At 38.1% G+C, this 17,125-nt stretch overlaps 2 protein-coding genes across 2 annotated transcripts; both read left to right on the top strand.

Annotated features, from left to right (window-relative positions):
* The first annotated feature begins 5,620 nt into the window (after window positions 1-5,620).
* Window positions 5,621-15,890, top strand: LOC101291344. The gene is made up of 3 exons (XM_004301335.1): window positions 5,621-6,617; window positions 8,729-10,262; window positions 15,779-15,890. The coding sequence occupies exons 1-3, from the start codon at window positions 5,621-5,623 to the stop codon at window positions 15,888-15,890; spliced, it is 2,643 nt and encodes an 880-aa protein (XP_004301383.1).
* A 112-nt stretch (window positions 15,891-16,002) lies between these two features.
* On the top strand, window positions 16,003-16,797 carry LOC101291059 (pentatricopeptide repeat-containing protein At5g65560-like). Its single transcript, XM_004301334.1, has one exon. It carries the CDS (start codon window positions 16,003-16,005, stop codon window positions 16,795-16,797), a length of 795 nt encoding a protein of 264 aa, XP_004301382.1.
* The last annotated feature ends 328 nt before the right edge of the window (window positions 16,798-17,125 follow it).

Raw genomic sequence — 17,125 nt, 5'->3', positions numbered from 1 at the left:
TTTGAACAGTCCAGTGAATTCAGATGATGAAGAACAAGGAATGACTAAATATCCTGAGTTCAACGCTGCCACAGATATGGAGAACCCTGTATTTGTGATTGGAATGTTGTTTGCTACAAAGAATGATGTGAAGGAAGCAATAAAGAAGTATTCAATCAAAGGAGGTTATGAGACAACTATAAAAAATAATGATAGGATCCGGATTATAGCAGAGTGTATCCCAGGTTGTCCTTGGAAAATACGTGCATCTCCTAACGATGAAGGTACATGGCAAATCAAATCTCTGTTAAATGTGCATAATTGCAGCAGGCAATATAAAAATAAGCATGTGACCTATAAGTATATTGCTAAGAAGTGGTTGGATCGGTTTAGAGATGACTCTAAGTTATCCTTAAAAACGTTGAAGTCGACTGTTAGGAGAGAAATTGAAGTGGATGTATCTCATGGTCAGTGTAGTAGAGGAAGACAAGAAGCCATTAGAATGATTGAAGGAAGCTATAAAGAGCAGTATAGTCGAATTTGGGAGTATTGTGCAGAAGTAAGACAAACAAACATCAATAGCAGTATGCTTGTGAGGGAAAATCCTCCATACTTTCAAAGGCTTTATGTGTGTCTTGAAGCTTGTAAGAATGGCTTCAAAAGAGGATGTAGGCCTATTATAGGAGTAGATGGATGTCATCTTAAAGGCGCATTTGCATGTATTGAGTTTTCTTTAGCTGATATATTAATTTCTGTATATAATTATAATTCCTATAAATTAATATAAAGAAACTGAAGTAGTCCATATGTTATTATAGGGCAACTACTAGCTGCTGTTGGCATTGACGCCAATGACAATATGTATCCAATAGCCTATGCAGTGGTGGAGAGTGAAGATAAGGAAACATGGTGTTGGTTTCTACAACTACTAATTGAAGATCTTGGACCAGTTGAGATGCATGGATGGAATTTTGTCTCTGATCAGCAAAAGGTAAAGTAGCATTTCTATCTCTGCTTGTTTTGTACTTATAAAATAGAATACTATTAGCTGAATAGTTTTTACATTTTGGTTTTAGGGTTTAGACGAGGCTTTTAAAATTGTTGTACCAACGGCAAATCATAGATGGTGTGTGAGACACTTGTACGAAAATTTCAAGAAACTTCACAAAGGTAAGGCTTTGAAAGACTTGTTGTGGAGTGCTGCTAGGGCACCTAATAATGCTGAGTTTGAGACAGAAATGATGAAGTTGAAGAAGTTGAGTAAAGCTGCATATAACTGGTTGGTTGGGAAAGATCCTAGAAGATGGGCTAGGTGTAGGTTTACCAGTAGGTTGAAGTGTGATATACTTTTGAATAACTTATGTGAGACTTTCAATAGTTGGATATTTACTGCTAGAGACCAGCCCATATTGACCATGTTGGAGATGATAAGGTGTAATCTTATGAGGAGATATCAAGTAAAAAAACAGCAAATTGTTGAATTTCAAAATGTGGTATGTCCTAAAATTCAAAATAAGTTAAACAAGGCCATTCATGCATCTAGGTACTATATACCAACATACTCTGGAAATTTTGAATTTCAAGTGGTAGAGACTATAAAAGATAGGCATGTTGTTAATTTGAGAGAAAGGACATGTAGTTGTAGAAGGTGGGATTAGTTATGACAGGAATACCATGCATGCATGCTGTTGTGTGTATTCATCACAATAGGGAGAAACCAGAGGCATATGTAGATAGATATTACCACAAGCAGACATACTTGAAGGCTTATGAACCTATAGTTCATCCAATTAAAGGGTTTGACATGTGGCCTAAGTGTAATCAAGAGCCACTTTTACCCCCATTAGTGAAAAAGCAACCAGGCAGGCCAAGGAAGGCTAGGAGAAAGGACCCAGAAATGGAGAAAGATCCTAACAATCCTATGCAGGTTGTGAGTAGAAAGGGAAAGACCACAACATGTACCAAGTGTTGGGGAAAAGGTCACAACAGAAGAAGTTGTAAAAATCAGCCTCGAGATGCCCCTCCAAATGTGTATGTTGATAAAAGATATGCTCATCCAAGGCCAGCAAGTGTTAGTGAAAGAAATGGTCAAGGAAGTGGTGGAGTATCAGAACAAAGTTCAAGACAAGGCAACAAAGTATACATACAAAACTCTGATTAAATTGTATGTGATTGTATCAGATTTTTATTTTTGATGATATTATGTATGTTCTTTATGATTTTTCAGAAAAGGAAGACTACAAGTGCTAGCCCAAATCCATGCCCGAATATACAACCAACTGAAACTTCAAATATGCCTAGTGCAAACACCAATTCACGGCAAGGGCTGTATTGTAATCCACATGAGATGAGCTATGTATATCTCTATTACCACTTAAATATGTTATATATATATGTATATATATATATATATATATATATTTGTATGACATTGTATGTTGAGAGCTGTAATTAAGTGGTCTTTTGCTTGTAGGTTCAAGTTCCACATCAACCTGCCATTACAAGAGTGTCAGGAGGTGGCACATTCACAACAATTCCAAGGCACAATTACTCTTCCAATACAACTACCTCAACTTCTAGAGTAAACATGCCTCAACAGAAGGTTGGAACTTCTACTCCTAAGTTCGGCACATCCTTAAATACAACACAAAAGAAATCTTCCAAGACGACTACGTCAACTTTAAATACCAGAAAAGGTTCTGCACCCATATGGAGACCTCCTGGAATGACTCCTCGACAGAAAAATTGAGCAGTGTTGGCGAATTGGTGCCGTGCATATATGAATTTTTAGATGTTAAATTTTGGTGTGTTTATTTTGTGGCTATATTTTAACTATTCAGTTGCCTATTTTGATACTTAAGAATGTAATGTCAACGTGCTTGGCAAAATAAAAGAGTTCGACACTATTGTGGATGCTTGGGATGATTCTCAATTAAGTATGCTGAATTTGCTCAGCCACATTTGAAGAATGTATAATACTTCTTTGGTTATTCTGCCATTGGGCAGTGAAAAAGTTGTGTCTTGCTTCACCTAGTCTAAGTACACGAATTTATGCATCAAAGGGTTTCATGCGATAGATTGTAGTGATTGAGAAAAAATGGTAAAAGATAAATTTAACCCAGCATGTGAGAGGCATGTGATAACCTCACTAACGGTGTTATGTTAAAATTGGGCTAAAATTGGTCGACATATAAAACACGAGGACCAACATTAGGCAATTTTAAACCATGGGGACAAACATAACCATGACCCAAAACCACGGGGACCATTTATAACTTTTACCCTATATTTTTTGGTTGATGAATATATATTCTTGTTAATCACTTAGTGGAGTTGACCCTGTACTTTTATGGAAAGTGAGTTTGACCTCTTCTTAAAGTCTCCCCACTTTTTGTGTACCATAACATTAGCAAATGTTGCACATGTTGACTGATGTCCTTGTCTTATTTCATTTTCACAGTAAGGTCAAGATTGGTCAAGATTCATTTCCAATAGTCCTGATTTATTTCCAAATTGCTGACAAATAAAAAATGAAGCTTTCATACAAATGGCCTTGTACCCTTTCAGAACCAGGGTTCATAAATTAGGGCAAAATATGATATAGATTACTCATGTTTATCCCACCAAATTCGAGCAAATCAGCAAAAGAAGTAATTTTTTTCCAACAACCAAAGCTGTACTCCAAATATACATAAACAACAAAATTCAAATAATAAAAAAATTTATTATAAGTGGGCGTGGGCGTTCATTTTAAGGAGATCTTCCCTGCCCTTCAAAACCCTCTTGGGATTTTGGATAGAGTTCGACTGACAAACCCAATTTCTGAAATCTCTCTCAAAGTATATACTTTTAGTCCACTGGGTTTGAAACTCAGAGGCATCTGGAAATGGGTACCAGAAATTTGTTAAAGAAGTGGAAATCTCAGAGGCCACTCACAGTTTGCAAGCATGGCTTCTTTGACCTGAGTCATGTGTCTCCACTGGTCTTCATCTACCTGATCAAAGAGTTTTCCTATAGGGGTATGGTTACTTTTACCCCCTCACTCTCTGATTTCACTGTTTATATTCACATTCTGTTTCTGCTGTGATGCTTTGAATTGAAATTAGCTCAATTATTCTGATGGTTTAGTTGCCATGAGTGATGAGTGAACACTGAATACTGTGTGCTTTGGTTGTTCATAGAATTAAGCATGGGAAAAGGACTGGTTATTGTTGCCTCTTACCAAATATTTGATCTTTAATTTAGCTTGTTATGCTTTTAATTCTGTATTGTAAGACCATGTTATATGATATTCCTTTACTCTATCACTAGTTTTTGCGTAATTATAAAACGGCCTTCTGGTTTCTGTTGTTAAGAACTCGAGATCTGTTAGGTCACCTATTCGTTCTGCTTAACTTATAACCTGGAGGCAGGTATAGACATACGGAGGTTAGAAGCATTTAGGAGGTTAACTATTAATATGACTTATATGGTTCTGTGTTGCCATATAGTCTGTGTGTCTCTAAAATACTTGAAAGGCACTGCGGAATATGAATGATTGCAATTGCAAATTAAATATAGAATTGTTAAATAAAACTTGGTTATGGTTGTACATGTACATGTTGCAAGGTTGCAAGAATACTCTTGTTTCACTCGATTTGCAAATGGAATGAGTTTCGCTATGTACATGTCTTGTGTTTTGTTCTGGCTAGTTTTTCTCTGAAGGCTAGGAGGCTCATTACCCTAATCGCACCCTTTTGTGTCTGCCCTCTAGGTTTCACTATATTTCATATTTAGTTCAAGTATAGAGAGGGAATCTTTCTACAATTACTTTGCCTAACTTTGAACACGTAATGATATAACGGTCGATATGGGCACTAAGCACTAAATTTCTATTCTGGCATGTTGTTGTAGGGTTAACAGTTTGAAGGTTCAAATTGGGAAAACTGTGAAATGCATGTGTCACGTATTTTGTCTATAACTGCACAGATCATGTTTTTCTATGGTAATAAATATTGCCTGACGCGTGATGAAAGAACAAAATATTTGCCTAAACGGACTAAACAGTAGCATGAGGCATTTATAAAAAGAAAAAAAATAGAAAAAAAGAAAGAAAAGAAAACATAGTTCTCCTAAAAACTTTTGCATGGAGAAGGTCATTTTCAGGATTTTGGATGTACAGAGAGATCAAATTGGTACTTCTGCAGGAAATGCCATTTTGTTGCTGGGAGTCTATAGACCGAAAAGGTCTTTATTCTATCCCCTTAGACCAATAGGCTGTTAGTTGATTAATTTTCTTAGTAAGTTATTGGGTCTACGTTTTCTGTAAGTTTCTGATTTTCTGTCTTTTGTTTTTTCTGTTGAGCTAGCTGCTTGTCTCCAGATTGAGTTTTGTTTCTATGGAATAGTGCATTGTTTCTAATTTCCTGTTTGTATTTGTTCTCATTGATACTTTCTTCTAATAGGCAAACATAAGGCAACAAAGAAGCTACAAGTTCTTGAAGAACATATCTATCTAGTACTACACAATGATCCCCAACCTGGGCGAGCTATTTTTGTTCTTCATTGCCTCTATGTCTTATTTAAAGTTGGATTCTACTCTGAAGGATTCGGTTATTTAATTATATCTTCTCTTTCTCGTTTACTAAAAATAGAAACATCCATGGGGGACTTTTTGGTAGCAAAAGACCTAGCTGCCCAATTATTTCTCGATATTGTTGGTGGATTTTTCAACCATGATAACAAGATCGTTGAGGAGATTTTTGAAGTTTTTGATGTTCAGTTGGAAAATATAGAAAAAGTAATCTGTCAGAGTGAAAAGAATGATTCCAGTTTTGATATGGCACAAAAGATTGTTGAGCAATATATTTCGGAGTTGATAGAACCTAAATCATATATGACTGTAGTTACTCTACTAAAGCACTTCTCTATCCGCCAGTTTGGCAAATCATTTCTTCTTAATATGCTACAAAGCAAGCAGTTCAAAGCTGCGGAGAAATGGGCAACATTCATTGGTAAGCCAATGTTATATGTTCTTGTCCATGAGTACATTGACAGGGATATGCTAAAGAAGGCGGAAAGGATTATGCATCAAAACAATTTTGTGCATGATTTCCTTGATATTTATCGCAAGTATGAAGAGAGCTTGCTAAAGGAACTAGCAGACAAAGGATGCTGGGAAATTGCAGAAGCAAGGACAAACTGTAACAATCATCTTCTTGAACATCTGGTTTATTTAGCAATGGAGGCTGGTTGCTTAGAGAAGGTTGATGAACTTTGTGATAGGTACTTGCTCAAAGTGCCTGAACCAAGTCTTCGCCATGTGCATCGGGATGAGTTGCTTGGAGAAGATATCATTTGTGTTGATCAAGTTGATTCTTTGCCTGTTGCAACCTGTCATATTGAAGAATCCAAAGTCATACATAGTGACCGTGAATGGAAAGCGTATAATGTGCAGAGAGGTAAACGACATATGGTTTCTATCATTCCAGTTGCTTCTGAAGAGAAGAAGCAAAAGGTTACCAATAGAAGGCCCATAAATTACTTAAAGAAGTGGAAAGCTCAAAGGCCACTCACCATTTGCAAACATTATTTCTCTGACCTGAAGTATATTTCTCCCCTGTTGTTCATCTTCCTCCTGAAAGAGTGGTACTTTAGGGGTATGTTACTTTTTCTCTCATTCATTAATCTCATTTCTTTAAGCTCATTTTTTTTTTGCTCTGATATTTTGAATGGATTGAGCTATTTTTTCTGCTTTAGTTGCCAAGAGAGAAAACTGCATGCTTTAGTTGTTCATACATTTAAGCTTGGGAAGAATTTGCTTTGTTACCTCATACTAAAGATTTGGGTTTTAGTTAACTTCCTTTTGCTAAATTTAGGCTCAAACAGCTTCATGTACTTTTAATTATGTACTGGTAGATCACCTGATATGACAGTCATATACTCAGTTACTAACTTCTGACTAGTTATGTTCGAGATACAGTTTTTTGAAAATATGACATATGTTAGGAGGTAACTGTTCCAAACACTTATGTGCTTAAGGCAGGCAGTCTAGGCATACAGAGGTAGATGTGTCTTGAGGTTTTCAAGTACTTGGGGAACTATATGTTCAGTCTTACTGAGTCTGTTCTCGTAATACTTGAAAGGTACTGTGCCCTTATGAAATGGTCTCACAGTTACATTGCAAATGGAGTTGAAATTTTCTAAAGACGTTAATTATGGTTATACATGTGTTGCAAGGTTTCCAAAATGCACTTGTTTCATTGATTTGCAAATAAAATGAGTTTCATTATGCATATATCTCGTGTGTTTTTTCCAGCTAGTATGTTTCCAAAGGGTAGGAGCCTTCCCTCAATCAGGCACTCGTTCGTGGGTCTTTCCTCTTGTCTCCTTGCATTCCGTGTTTGTTATCGAGCATTGAGAAGGACTTTCTAGAATATAATTTGCCAAACTTTGAAGACGTAATGTTACAACGTCCATTATGGGATCCAAACACTACATTTCTGTTGCAGCGTGGCTGTACAGTTACAAGTTTGGGGTTTATACTTAGGGAAGATATGAAATTCATTTCCTACGAATTCAGTCATTTCTCACGCGTGCATGTTTCTTTATTAATACATTTGCTAATTATTACACTCTAATAAAGACGAAATATTTTCGAAGGACAGAAAAAATCATGACCACTAACTATTTGCCAAAGGAAAGAAAATAGAAAAAATGTCTTCCCTCAAAACTGTTGTGGGGTTGAAGTTCAGTGCCTGCACTTCTGGCAAGATCATAAAATTTGGCACCTTCTTGCAGACAATGCTGTTTTGCTTGCTAGGAGTCTAGTAGACGGGACATATCTTCCTTTTATTCTATCCTCTTACACTCGAAGGCTGTTGTTAGTCGATGCTTACTTTCCCATGGTTATTGGGTAATACATTTCTTATATTACTATTCAGTTTTTTTCTCTAGTTGAGTTCTCTACATGTATTATCGGAAACCGTTTTAGGTTTTTCTTTTTGGCTGTGTAGATTGCTTTCCCGTAGAGAGTATACTTTTTCAATGAAATAGAATCTTTGTTTATCATGCGCGTCTCTTTATAGCAGTAGGCTGAAGGTGTGCACTGACGAGATTGAAGGAAAGGGTTGCCAGAACAGCCCACACCTAACAGCAAGAAAGGCAAATCAAAGCACATTGATAAGCTTTGTTTTTCTGACCCAACGGACATGTGTACTATATTTCATACCTCTTGAAAGAGTATGTTTTCTTGAGATTGGGTGTTTTATTCCCTCACTGATGAATTTCACCATCGCCAGTGCCATTCTTTATTCTTTTGTGATGTCTACAATTGCAGAGAGCTAATTTACTCTCGCTTATTAGCCTAAGAAATAAATAAGCTTTAAGAGTGCGAATATGATGATTCCACACCTATACACGGATTTTCTCTTATCCTGTTCATGATTTAAACATGAAAAATTTGATTTTTGCTTCAAACCAATTATTTGCTTCTTACATTAGCTGATAGATAGTCGTTCTGCTAAATTATTTTGGCATACACCAGATGGTGGTCATTTTTTACTCGGTCAGTTTTTGCCTTTACATAATGGTCATTAGCTTCTGTGTTATTTATTCTTTTCATCACCAAGGCTATTTAATTAGCTTTTTGTTGTAAGATAGCAAAAGATTATTAAATTGAGACTTTGTTCAGGACCTTATTTTTTCAACTTTTCAACAAGTACTTCGGAGGTGCTGATTCTTTCCAGTTTGTTATTCTTTTCTCCAATAGGAAAATGTAAGGCAACAAAGAAATTCCAAGCTCTTGAAGAATGTGTCCATCTAGTACTGCATAATGATCCCCAACCTGGAAGAGCTACATTTGTTGTTCAGTGCCTCTATATTTTGCCCTTATTTGGATTACACTCTGAAGTGTTCAGTCAGCTAATTATAGGTGCTCTTTGTCGCTTCCTAAAAATGGAAACTTCCATTGTAGATTCTTTGAAAGCCAAAGACCTTGCTGCCCAGTTATTTCTCGACATTGTTAGAGGCTTTGTCAACTATGATGAGAGGATAGTTGAGAAACTATTTGAAGTTTTTGGTGTTCAGTTAGCAAACATAGAGAAAGTAATGTGCCAGAGTGAAATGAATGAGTCCAGGTTTGACATGGCACAGAAGCTTGTGGAGCAATATATTCTTAAGTTGATAGAGTCTGGATCATATATGACTGCAGTTACTCTATTAGAGCACTTCTCTATCCGCCAGTTTGACAAATCTTTTCTCCTCAATATGATAGAAAGCAAGCAATTCAAAGCTGCTGAGAAATGGGCAACGTTCATCGGAAAGCCAATGTTATGTGTTCTTGTCCATGAGTACATTGACAGGATTATGCTAAAGAATGCCAAGGAGGTCATGTTGAAAAACAATTTCCAACAGGAATTTCCTGATCTTTATCACAGGTATAAAGAAGGCTCAATAAAGAAACTAGCAGAAAAAGGCTGCTGGGATATAGCTGAAGCAAGGACAAAAGGTAATAGACAACTCCTTGAATATCTGGTTTATTTGGCAATGGCGGCTGGATACTCAGAGAAGGTTGATGAACTTTGTGATCAATATTCGCTGGAAGCCTTCTCTAATGTCAAAATGCCTGAGCCAACTCTTCGCTATTTGCGTCTCGATGAGCTGGCTGTAGAAGACATCATTTGGGTTGATCAAGTTGATGTTTTGCATAGTGCAACTTATCATATTGAGGAAGTCGGAGTAGCAGGTCTTGATTGTGAATGGAAACCGAGTTATGTAAAGGGAGGTGAAGAAAACAAAGTTTCTATCATGCAACTTGCTTCTGGGAAGATGGTTTTCATCCTTGACTTGATCAAATTATTTGAAGATGTGCCTGACGTCTTGGATGAATGCTTAACTCGCATTTTTCAGTCTCCAAAGATACTAAAACTTGGTTATGCTTTCATCTATGATGCAAGACATCTGGCTGATTCATATGGAGTGTTAAACTGCTTCAATCACTATCAGATGCTACTGGACATTCAGCAAGTATTTAAAGAACAAGGGGGCGGTCTGTCTGGGCTTGCACAGAAAATACTGGGAGTTGGTTTGAACAAGACAAGAAGGAACAGCAATTGGGAGCAACGGCCTTTGACACCCAATCAGCTGGAATATGCAGCTATCGATGCAGCTGTACTGCTTCACATATTTGACCATGTTCGTAATCATTCTCAAACTGCTGATGGAGAAAGATTTGGAATAGTAGAGTGGAAATCTTTCGTCCGTCCCCACGTGGATAACATCAAGAAGTCCAAAAAAGGACACCAGTGAGATCTCAGAAGCTGAGAAGGAGCACTAGCAATGTTCTATATACTGTAAGTGCATTAGCAATCTCATCTTTCTTTTCTAGTCCTTGCATTTCAGTCCCCTCATGAGTCATGCCGCCTGTGGAATCACTGTGGACCACCTGTGGACTTTAGAGATATTACACTCTAAAGGAACATTCCACGGTTCACTGGCCGAGCATTAGCAATTAGTTAGCCGTGTAGTAGACTTTTCCCTTCCATTGCATTTGGCTATAAACACTTTTTTCCTTTCCATTTAGTTATGAGAATGAAATACTTCTTGTTGGTGATTATGCCAAAAGTGAAACGTGCTGGGATTTGGAAAGTGGACCATCATAAATTCAGAATACATACGTATCTTGATAAGAGTGTTTGAATTAACTGTCCATTGAATTACTATTGCCCTTGATAAGTCGAATCCATGTGTTATGGTGATATTTGATATGCAGCAATAGTCGAATCCAAGTGTTTATGGTAATACATGATATATAGTCGTTGAATCCTAGTGTTTATTGTAATCATGACTTTTTCATTATCAATATTACCAATTTCAACGTTATAATATGATGATGGCTGTAGAGGCATCTTCTTTTGCTCCATATTATATCATGTGTGTAGAATAGGGTACGTATGCCATCGACTCTAGTCGAGAAACAATTCGATCAATTGGTTCCCGTTTCATTTTCATAGTGCAGGTACTTTTGCTTGGCAAGGTAAGTGTCTACAAACTAGTGCAGCAAACATGTATAACTAAACTTTAAATGCAAGAACAACAAGCATATAACTGAAAGACGTTTATTCATCAATCAATCAAGCAAAACCTGATCATATATACAACTTTGTTTTGAATCCAACCCACCAGTAGTAGGACTCGATTAATTACAAAATCATCCCAAGAATTCCCTAGGTGAAATCAATATGTAAATACTTTTTGGCTACAAAGGGATGAGATAGCAGCTTTTTGGCGGTGGGCCTATCCATATAATTATCTAGACAACAACCTAGAAAATCCTTCGCAACACCTGAGATTTCATCTTCAGGGATTTTAGGCACAACTCCGTCAACAACAACGATCTTGTTACTCTCTTCATCGTAATAGTGGTTCCGAGCGGGCTCTCCGGTGATCATCTCAAGAACTATGCACCCCAAGGCCCAAATATCACTTGGCTCCTCTTGTTCATTGAACCGTAGAGTCTCAGGAGCCAAGTACATGGGTGTACCTCTCCACCTTTCATGAACCTTGTCCTTCTTCTTGGCCAATCCCAAGTCTGCCACTTTAGCAATTATTCTCCTAGGGACGTCCTCGTCTTCATTTTCCACAAGAAGAACATTCTCTGGCTTCAAGTCACAGTGGACGTAACCACACTTGTGCATGTATGCAATCCCTTGAAGAATGTCACGGGTATACCTTCGCACATCGCGTTGAGGCAACCCACCACCCACATTCTTTATCAGCCTTGCAAGACTTCCCCACGCGACTTCCAACGCCAAGTTGTAAACCTCTTCGCCCTTACTGCTCGTTGTCACCTCTTCACCGTAATGGTCGATAATGAAAGGGCAAAGACCGCCGCGATTCTTCCTGTCGTTGTAAACCTTGAGCTCGTATTGAATAGAACCCGAGTCCTTCATCTTTGCAGATTTCACGGCCATGGCCTCAGGCATGTGGTGGCTATGGATGTAGGGTATCTTGGTGAAAGCGACGAAGACAGAGCCGAAGCCTCCCTCGCTGATCTTGCTTCCCCTCATCCACTTGTGGCCTGAACCCAAGCTCTCTTCTGCCTTCCTCTTCATGCCTCCCATCTCTCTCGTCTTTCTTTGAAACGAAGATTGATTTCTCCTCTCGGCTTTGTTTGTGAAGAGCGAATGATGAAAGTGGAAATGGCGAGAAATGGGTCTTGTATAAACACGAAGCCGAATCCAAATCCTTATAGGAAACGGAGATATGAGGAAACTTCTAGCTGACTGTTAATTAAGAGACGTGCGTGGATGTCAAGCAATCAAAATCCCCAATCAAAAGGAAATAAATTAGAAACTCAGCAAGTTAAAAGACAAGAACGAATGATTAAACAGTAGGAAACTGGGAAAGTCGGTGGTGTTTTGAATGCTCATCCTATTTCTGGCTGGATATAGCCGTTAAGAATCCTGTTGAATCCACATCGATCCAATAGGATTATGGCTTCGATGCCAAGCAATCAAATCCCACGAAGCATAGTGGAAAATAGAAACTGAAAAAGTTAAAACATTTTTTGTGTTGCTTTAGAGATAGGCGTGTGCCCTCATCAAGCTATGACTGCCTCTCATGTTGAGGTTAAGGGCTCACTTCAACAATTCCATACATTTACTTGCAAGTTTCCCAGGGACATTTATATGGCTGCCTCTCATGTTGCTCATGTAGTTGTCCGTTGCACATCTATTAATAAATGGAGTGTCTCTGGACTGGCTTCTGCAGCTTCTCAATTAGAACGTTGATGCATCTAAGATATCATATTTTGTTTGTGTTCTTCTTGATGAAAGTATTTACTAGTATGAATAAGTCGATTCTATCGATTCAGAAAATACATCCCATAGGACCATATCTAAACTTTGTTAATATGTTGCTTTTGCAACTGCATTTCTTTGTATGTAAACGTCACTGTCTTTTTTTTTTGTTACAAACGGAGCTCAAACGAGCTCAAACAAAAAACCACCAACTAAATATTAAAACAGGAAGCAGATCTCCTAGCTCTAACAGTAGAACTTAAGTCATCAAGAAAGGCTTGTGCATCATGCACAGGGGGGTCTTCAAAGCGTATGATGCCCAAATCATGGGAGATACTTAATATTCTAAAAATCCCCGCCTAGAGCTGATTAATCCCCGCCTAGGCGCTAGGCGGTGCTTCACCGTTTCCGTCTAGAGAGCTAGAAAACCAATTTAGCCCTGATTAATCCCTCGATTAACCCGTTTAGACGTTAGTCACCGGTTGTCTGTAAGACTAGCGCCTAGCCTTTTTTTAGAACATTGGAGATACTGCTCTTTGCCAAAACATCAACAGTCATATTAGATTCACGAAAAATATAACTGAGCTTAGCATTTTCCATTCTAGACATGAGCTAACAACAACCATTAAGGAGGGAGCCTAAAGGACGGAGAGCTAGATTAGAACTTGGCATCAAATTGACCAAAATTGTAGGATCTGATTCAACTTCCAAGTTTGAGATCTGCAACTTAACAACAAGCCTCAAACCATAAAATAAGCCCCAGGCTTCAGCATCCAAAACATCACCGACTCCCAGATTAATCTGAAAATCACCAATCCAAACATCACAGTGATCTCTAATTATCCCTCATGCACCAATCTTTTTTGAATTTGAAGCACGAGTACCATCAATGTTAAGTTTTTAAAACCCTGTTGGGGGCATTTTCCATGATAGCATAGAGTAGTTACACATAGTGGCATCATTAGCTCTATTCTGAGCCTTTTTCCAATCAACAACATAATCCCATATTAAACTGTCAAAACAGAAAGGCATGACAAAGCTATTATCAAATATCTGCTTGTTTCTCCACTTCCAAATATACCAGCAAACAAAGATAAAGAGGTTGCACCATTTTATACCATCTCTAACAATTAATAGAATGACAGTGCAACTAAGCATTAATCCAACCAATCCAATCCAAAGAGAAAAAATTAGAGATAGTAACCGGTTTAGAAAAGGCTCTCCAAATATGAACAGATCTAGGACAATCTCTGAACAAGTGTAAGAGAGTTTCATCAGCAAAGTGACAAATGAGACATGATACATCATTGGAAAGTCTTCTGGTGACTCTTTGAACATTAGTTAGTAGTTTCTTATGAAGCATAGTCCATAGAAAAGTTTTAAGCTTGGAAGGAATGTCAAGCTTCCAAATCAGCTTCCACTGAGATCCGTTGGAATTAGAGAAATCAAAGGATGAGTTATAAGCAAGCTTAACCGAAAAGCAACCATTCGTAGTAGCTCCCTAAATCAAAGTGTCACTCCCACAATTCTCAAAACCAGTAGGCATATTGATAATTTGGTTAACAACATTAGCTAGAACAACAGAAGCTAACATTGTGATATCCCAGCCATCATTACCAAAAATGGAATCCCAATGAGCATAATTAACTAGGTGACTTTATACTATATTGGTTGATCTGATGGTCTTTATAAAGACCTCATTGCAAAATAGAGATTCTCCCCAATAACCTCTTACTCTCCTAGTAAAACGTAGTCGAATAGAGTTTTTATTTTACTTTATTTTTTTTTCCTCTCTGCCTCTTTTTGGTGGCACTATCCATATTTAGGTTTGACCCAAGTGTGAAAATTCATCATAACTTCATTCCGGTTTTCGATTTATGTATGTTATGTGGCATTACTAGGGTAGAGAAGTACATTGATTACAGTTTACTTATTTGAAAGAAAAATAATCATGAATCAGAGACATGTATGGAAGAATAAATGAATCGGTATTGATTATGGGTAGTTGGTTTGTAAACTCGTCTCCCCTTTTTGTAATCAAATTTCTGAGTATTAAGAAATCGAAACCTGATAAAGAGGTGAGACATAACAAATTATGATTCTTCATGTATAAGAAAAATGCATGAACTTAAATACATGTAATTATTCAATATCATTTCAAGTGAGTAAACATGACATGAATTTTGACGATTTTTAGGCCTTTTAAGCTCCCGTTTGTAATAAAGTGAGTGGATTTAACGGATATAAACAAGAAGGCGTGGATACCCACTGAACTCTCATTTGCCCACCAAATCGCAGATCTGCCGTCGTCGCAAAATCATCACACAAAGGTCAGTCCGCTTCTTCTCTTCGAAACCCTAGCTCAGCTTATTCATCTATATATATGTATCTCACATTGTAGCTACTAGTTTATGTTCATTTGTTTCTAATAGTAGAAGACCCAAGTTCAGTACACTCATCTTTCATTTCCTTTCCTTTTCTGCACTTGGAATTTAGTAAATTTCTGATTTTTTACACTCCGGCTGTGGTCAATTTTGGGGTTTGAGTTGAAATAGAAAACCCTAGATACAGCTCACTGATTTGGGTCTTTTTCCTTTCTGAAAGCTCTGATTTTTCAGTTTCAGATACACCCTTTACCTGTTCTTCACTCAATTTTAGTAAAGTTTTGATTTTTATACTTTGGCTTATAAACCCTTATTTCACCAAGCTTTGATTTCTTTTTGTTTCTTTAAGCTCTGATTATGTTGTTTGCCTTGAATTTGATTTTACTATCTGCTACAACTAAACTGCAGCTAACAATCGAATCGATGGCGGAGACTAGTTCCCCCAATTCTTCTGCTGATGTTCTAAAGGAATATGCCATGAGGGTTTTCAAGGAGGCGACCAAAGACTGTGGGGACATTTTGTTTCAAGTAAAATTTGACCTGATTCGGGACTACAAATCCCTTCATCAAAATGCAGCTCATTTGTTCAAGTTTATAGCAAATTCTGGCCTGGTTGACTTTCCCGCAGAGCTTAAGGCTCTCTCTGAGGCAGCAGTACTTTCCGATGTGGCTGTACACACCCTTGTTATTGGGGTATACCTCACTGAACAGAAGACCAAGGCTGCTCTCAAGGCCTTTCAGCACATGATATCCACTGGTGTCGCCCCGGCCTCCTGCAGTTACAGCCTGCTCATCACAGCCCTTGCAGTAGACCGTTCTGAGGATAATTATCTTCTGAAGCCAAGAAGTACTTTATGGAAATGTTAGTTAAGGGATTCAAACCCAATTCCGGGTCCTACATCTTACTGTTGAATTCCATTTCCTGCCGGGAGTCTAAGGCGAAGGCCAGGGAGTTCCTTGAAGAGATCAAAGCCAAGGGGTTTGTCCCTGCACCAAATCGCTATCAATTTGAAGTAGGCCACTTCATAGAAGCGATGGCTGCAGTAAAGATATATGATGATCTGGAGCACAACATAAGTGATGAGGACATGCAAACGGTCTTTATGGAGTGGCGCACCAACCCTGGTCTCCTCCATAATGAGTCGATGAAGATGTACACGGCTTTGCTAGAGGATGACAATGTAGAGCAGGCTCAGGAGGTGTTCAAGCTCAGCGTTGAGAGGGGCATACTTCCCACAGTTGTACTCTATACCTGCGTTACTGAAACCTACTTCAGTTTTGGGAAGAACAAGGATGCTCTAGAGGCATACCAGGGGATGTTAGCTGCTGGTGTCGCCCTAAACTGCTACACTTACACCGTTTTAATCAAGGGACTCATTGATGACCCCAATTTCATTGGAGATGCCAAGAAGTGCTTGCTTGATATCATGGACAGGGATATGAGGCCCAATGCTGCTACCTACACTGTGGTGTTTGTGGGTTTTGTGAAGAAGGAGGACAAGGCAGCTGAGGAGGAGGGAAAAGAGTTGGTGAAGGTGATGATACGTAAGGGAAATGGGCCAAAGGCAAGGGAAATGATGCGGGTTTTACAAGACAATCCAACAACTCTGATAAGAAGGGTCCTCGACATTGTCTTTTCCAAGGTGAAGGCTTGATACTTTGCTTCATCAATGTTATGCCAGCCGCTTAAGGATTGGATGGTTTCATGTATGGGGAAGCAGTAAGAGTAGGAAAACACCTCATAGGATTGAGTTTCGATAGGTATATGGTTCTGTTATATCTTCATGACCTTGTTGACATTGGAGTAGAAAAATCATGTAGGATTGAGTTTCACTGTGGTATTTGGTGCTGTTCTCTATGATCATGACTGTTGACATCCTGGTATTTTGTGGCGTTAATTTGGTTTCTTTTGTTCTGGTGTTCTATATTCATTTTCTTTATGTTTTTTCTGTTAAACTTGATGGCAACATGAAATAATCTGCT

Source organism: Fragaria vesca, linkage group LG5, assembly GCF_000184155.1.
Source record: "Fragaria vesca subsp. vesca linkage group LG5, FraVesHawaii_1.0, whole genome shotgun sequence".
Taxonomy (NCBI): domain Eukaryota; kingdom Viridiplantae; phylum Streptophyta; class Magnoliopsida; order Rosales; family Rosaceae; genus Fragaria; species Fragaria vesca.
The sequence above is the reverse complement of the archived record's forward strand: the minus strand, read 5'-3'. Positions and strand labels throughout refer to the sequence as shown.

Excerpts from the sequence above, each read along its gene's own strand:
- LOC101291344 (XM_004301335.1), top strand. The coding sequence starts at position 5,621 with ATGGGGGACTTTTTGGTAGCAAAAGACCTAGCTGCCCAATTATTTCTC. Across the intron at positions 6,618-8,728 it reads GAAAGAGTGGTACTTTAGGG|GAAAATGTAAGGCAACAAAG; the intron begins GTATGTTACTTT and ends TTTCTCCAATAG. Across the intron at positions 10,263-15,778 it reads AAGTCCAAAAAAGGACACCA|GCTCTCTCTGAGGCAGCAGT; the intron begins GTGAGATCTCAG and ends GCAGAGCTTAAG.
- LOC101291059 (XM_004301334.1), top strand. The coding sequence starts at position 16,003 with ATGTTAGTTAAGGGATTCAAACCCAATTCCGGGTCCTACATCTTACTG.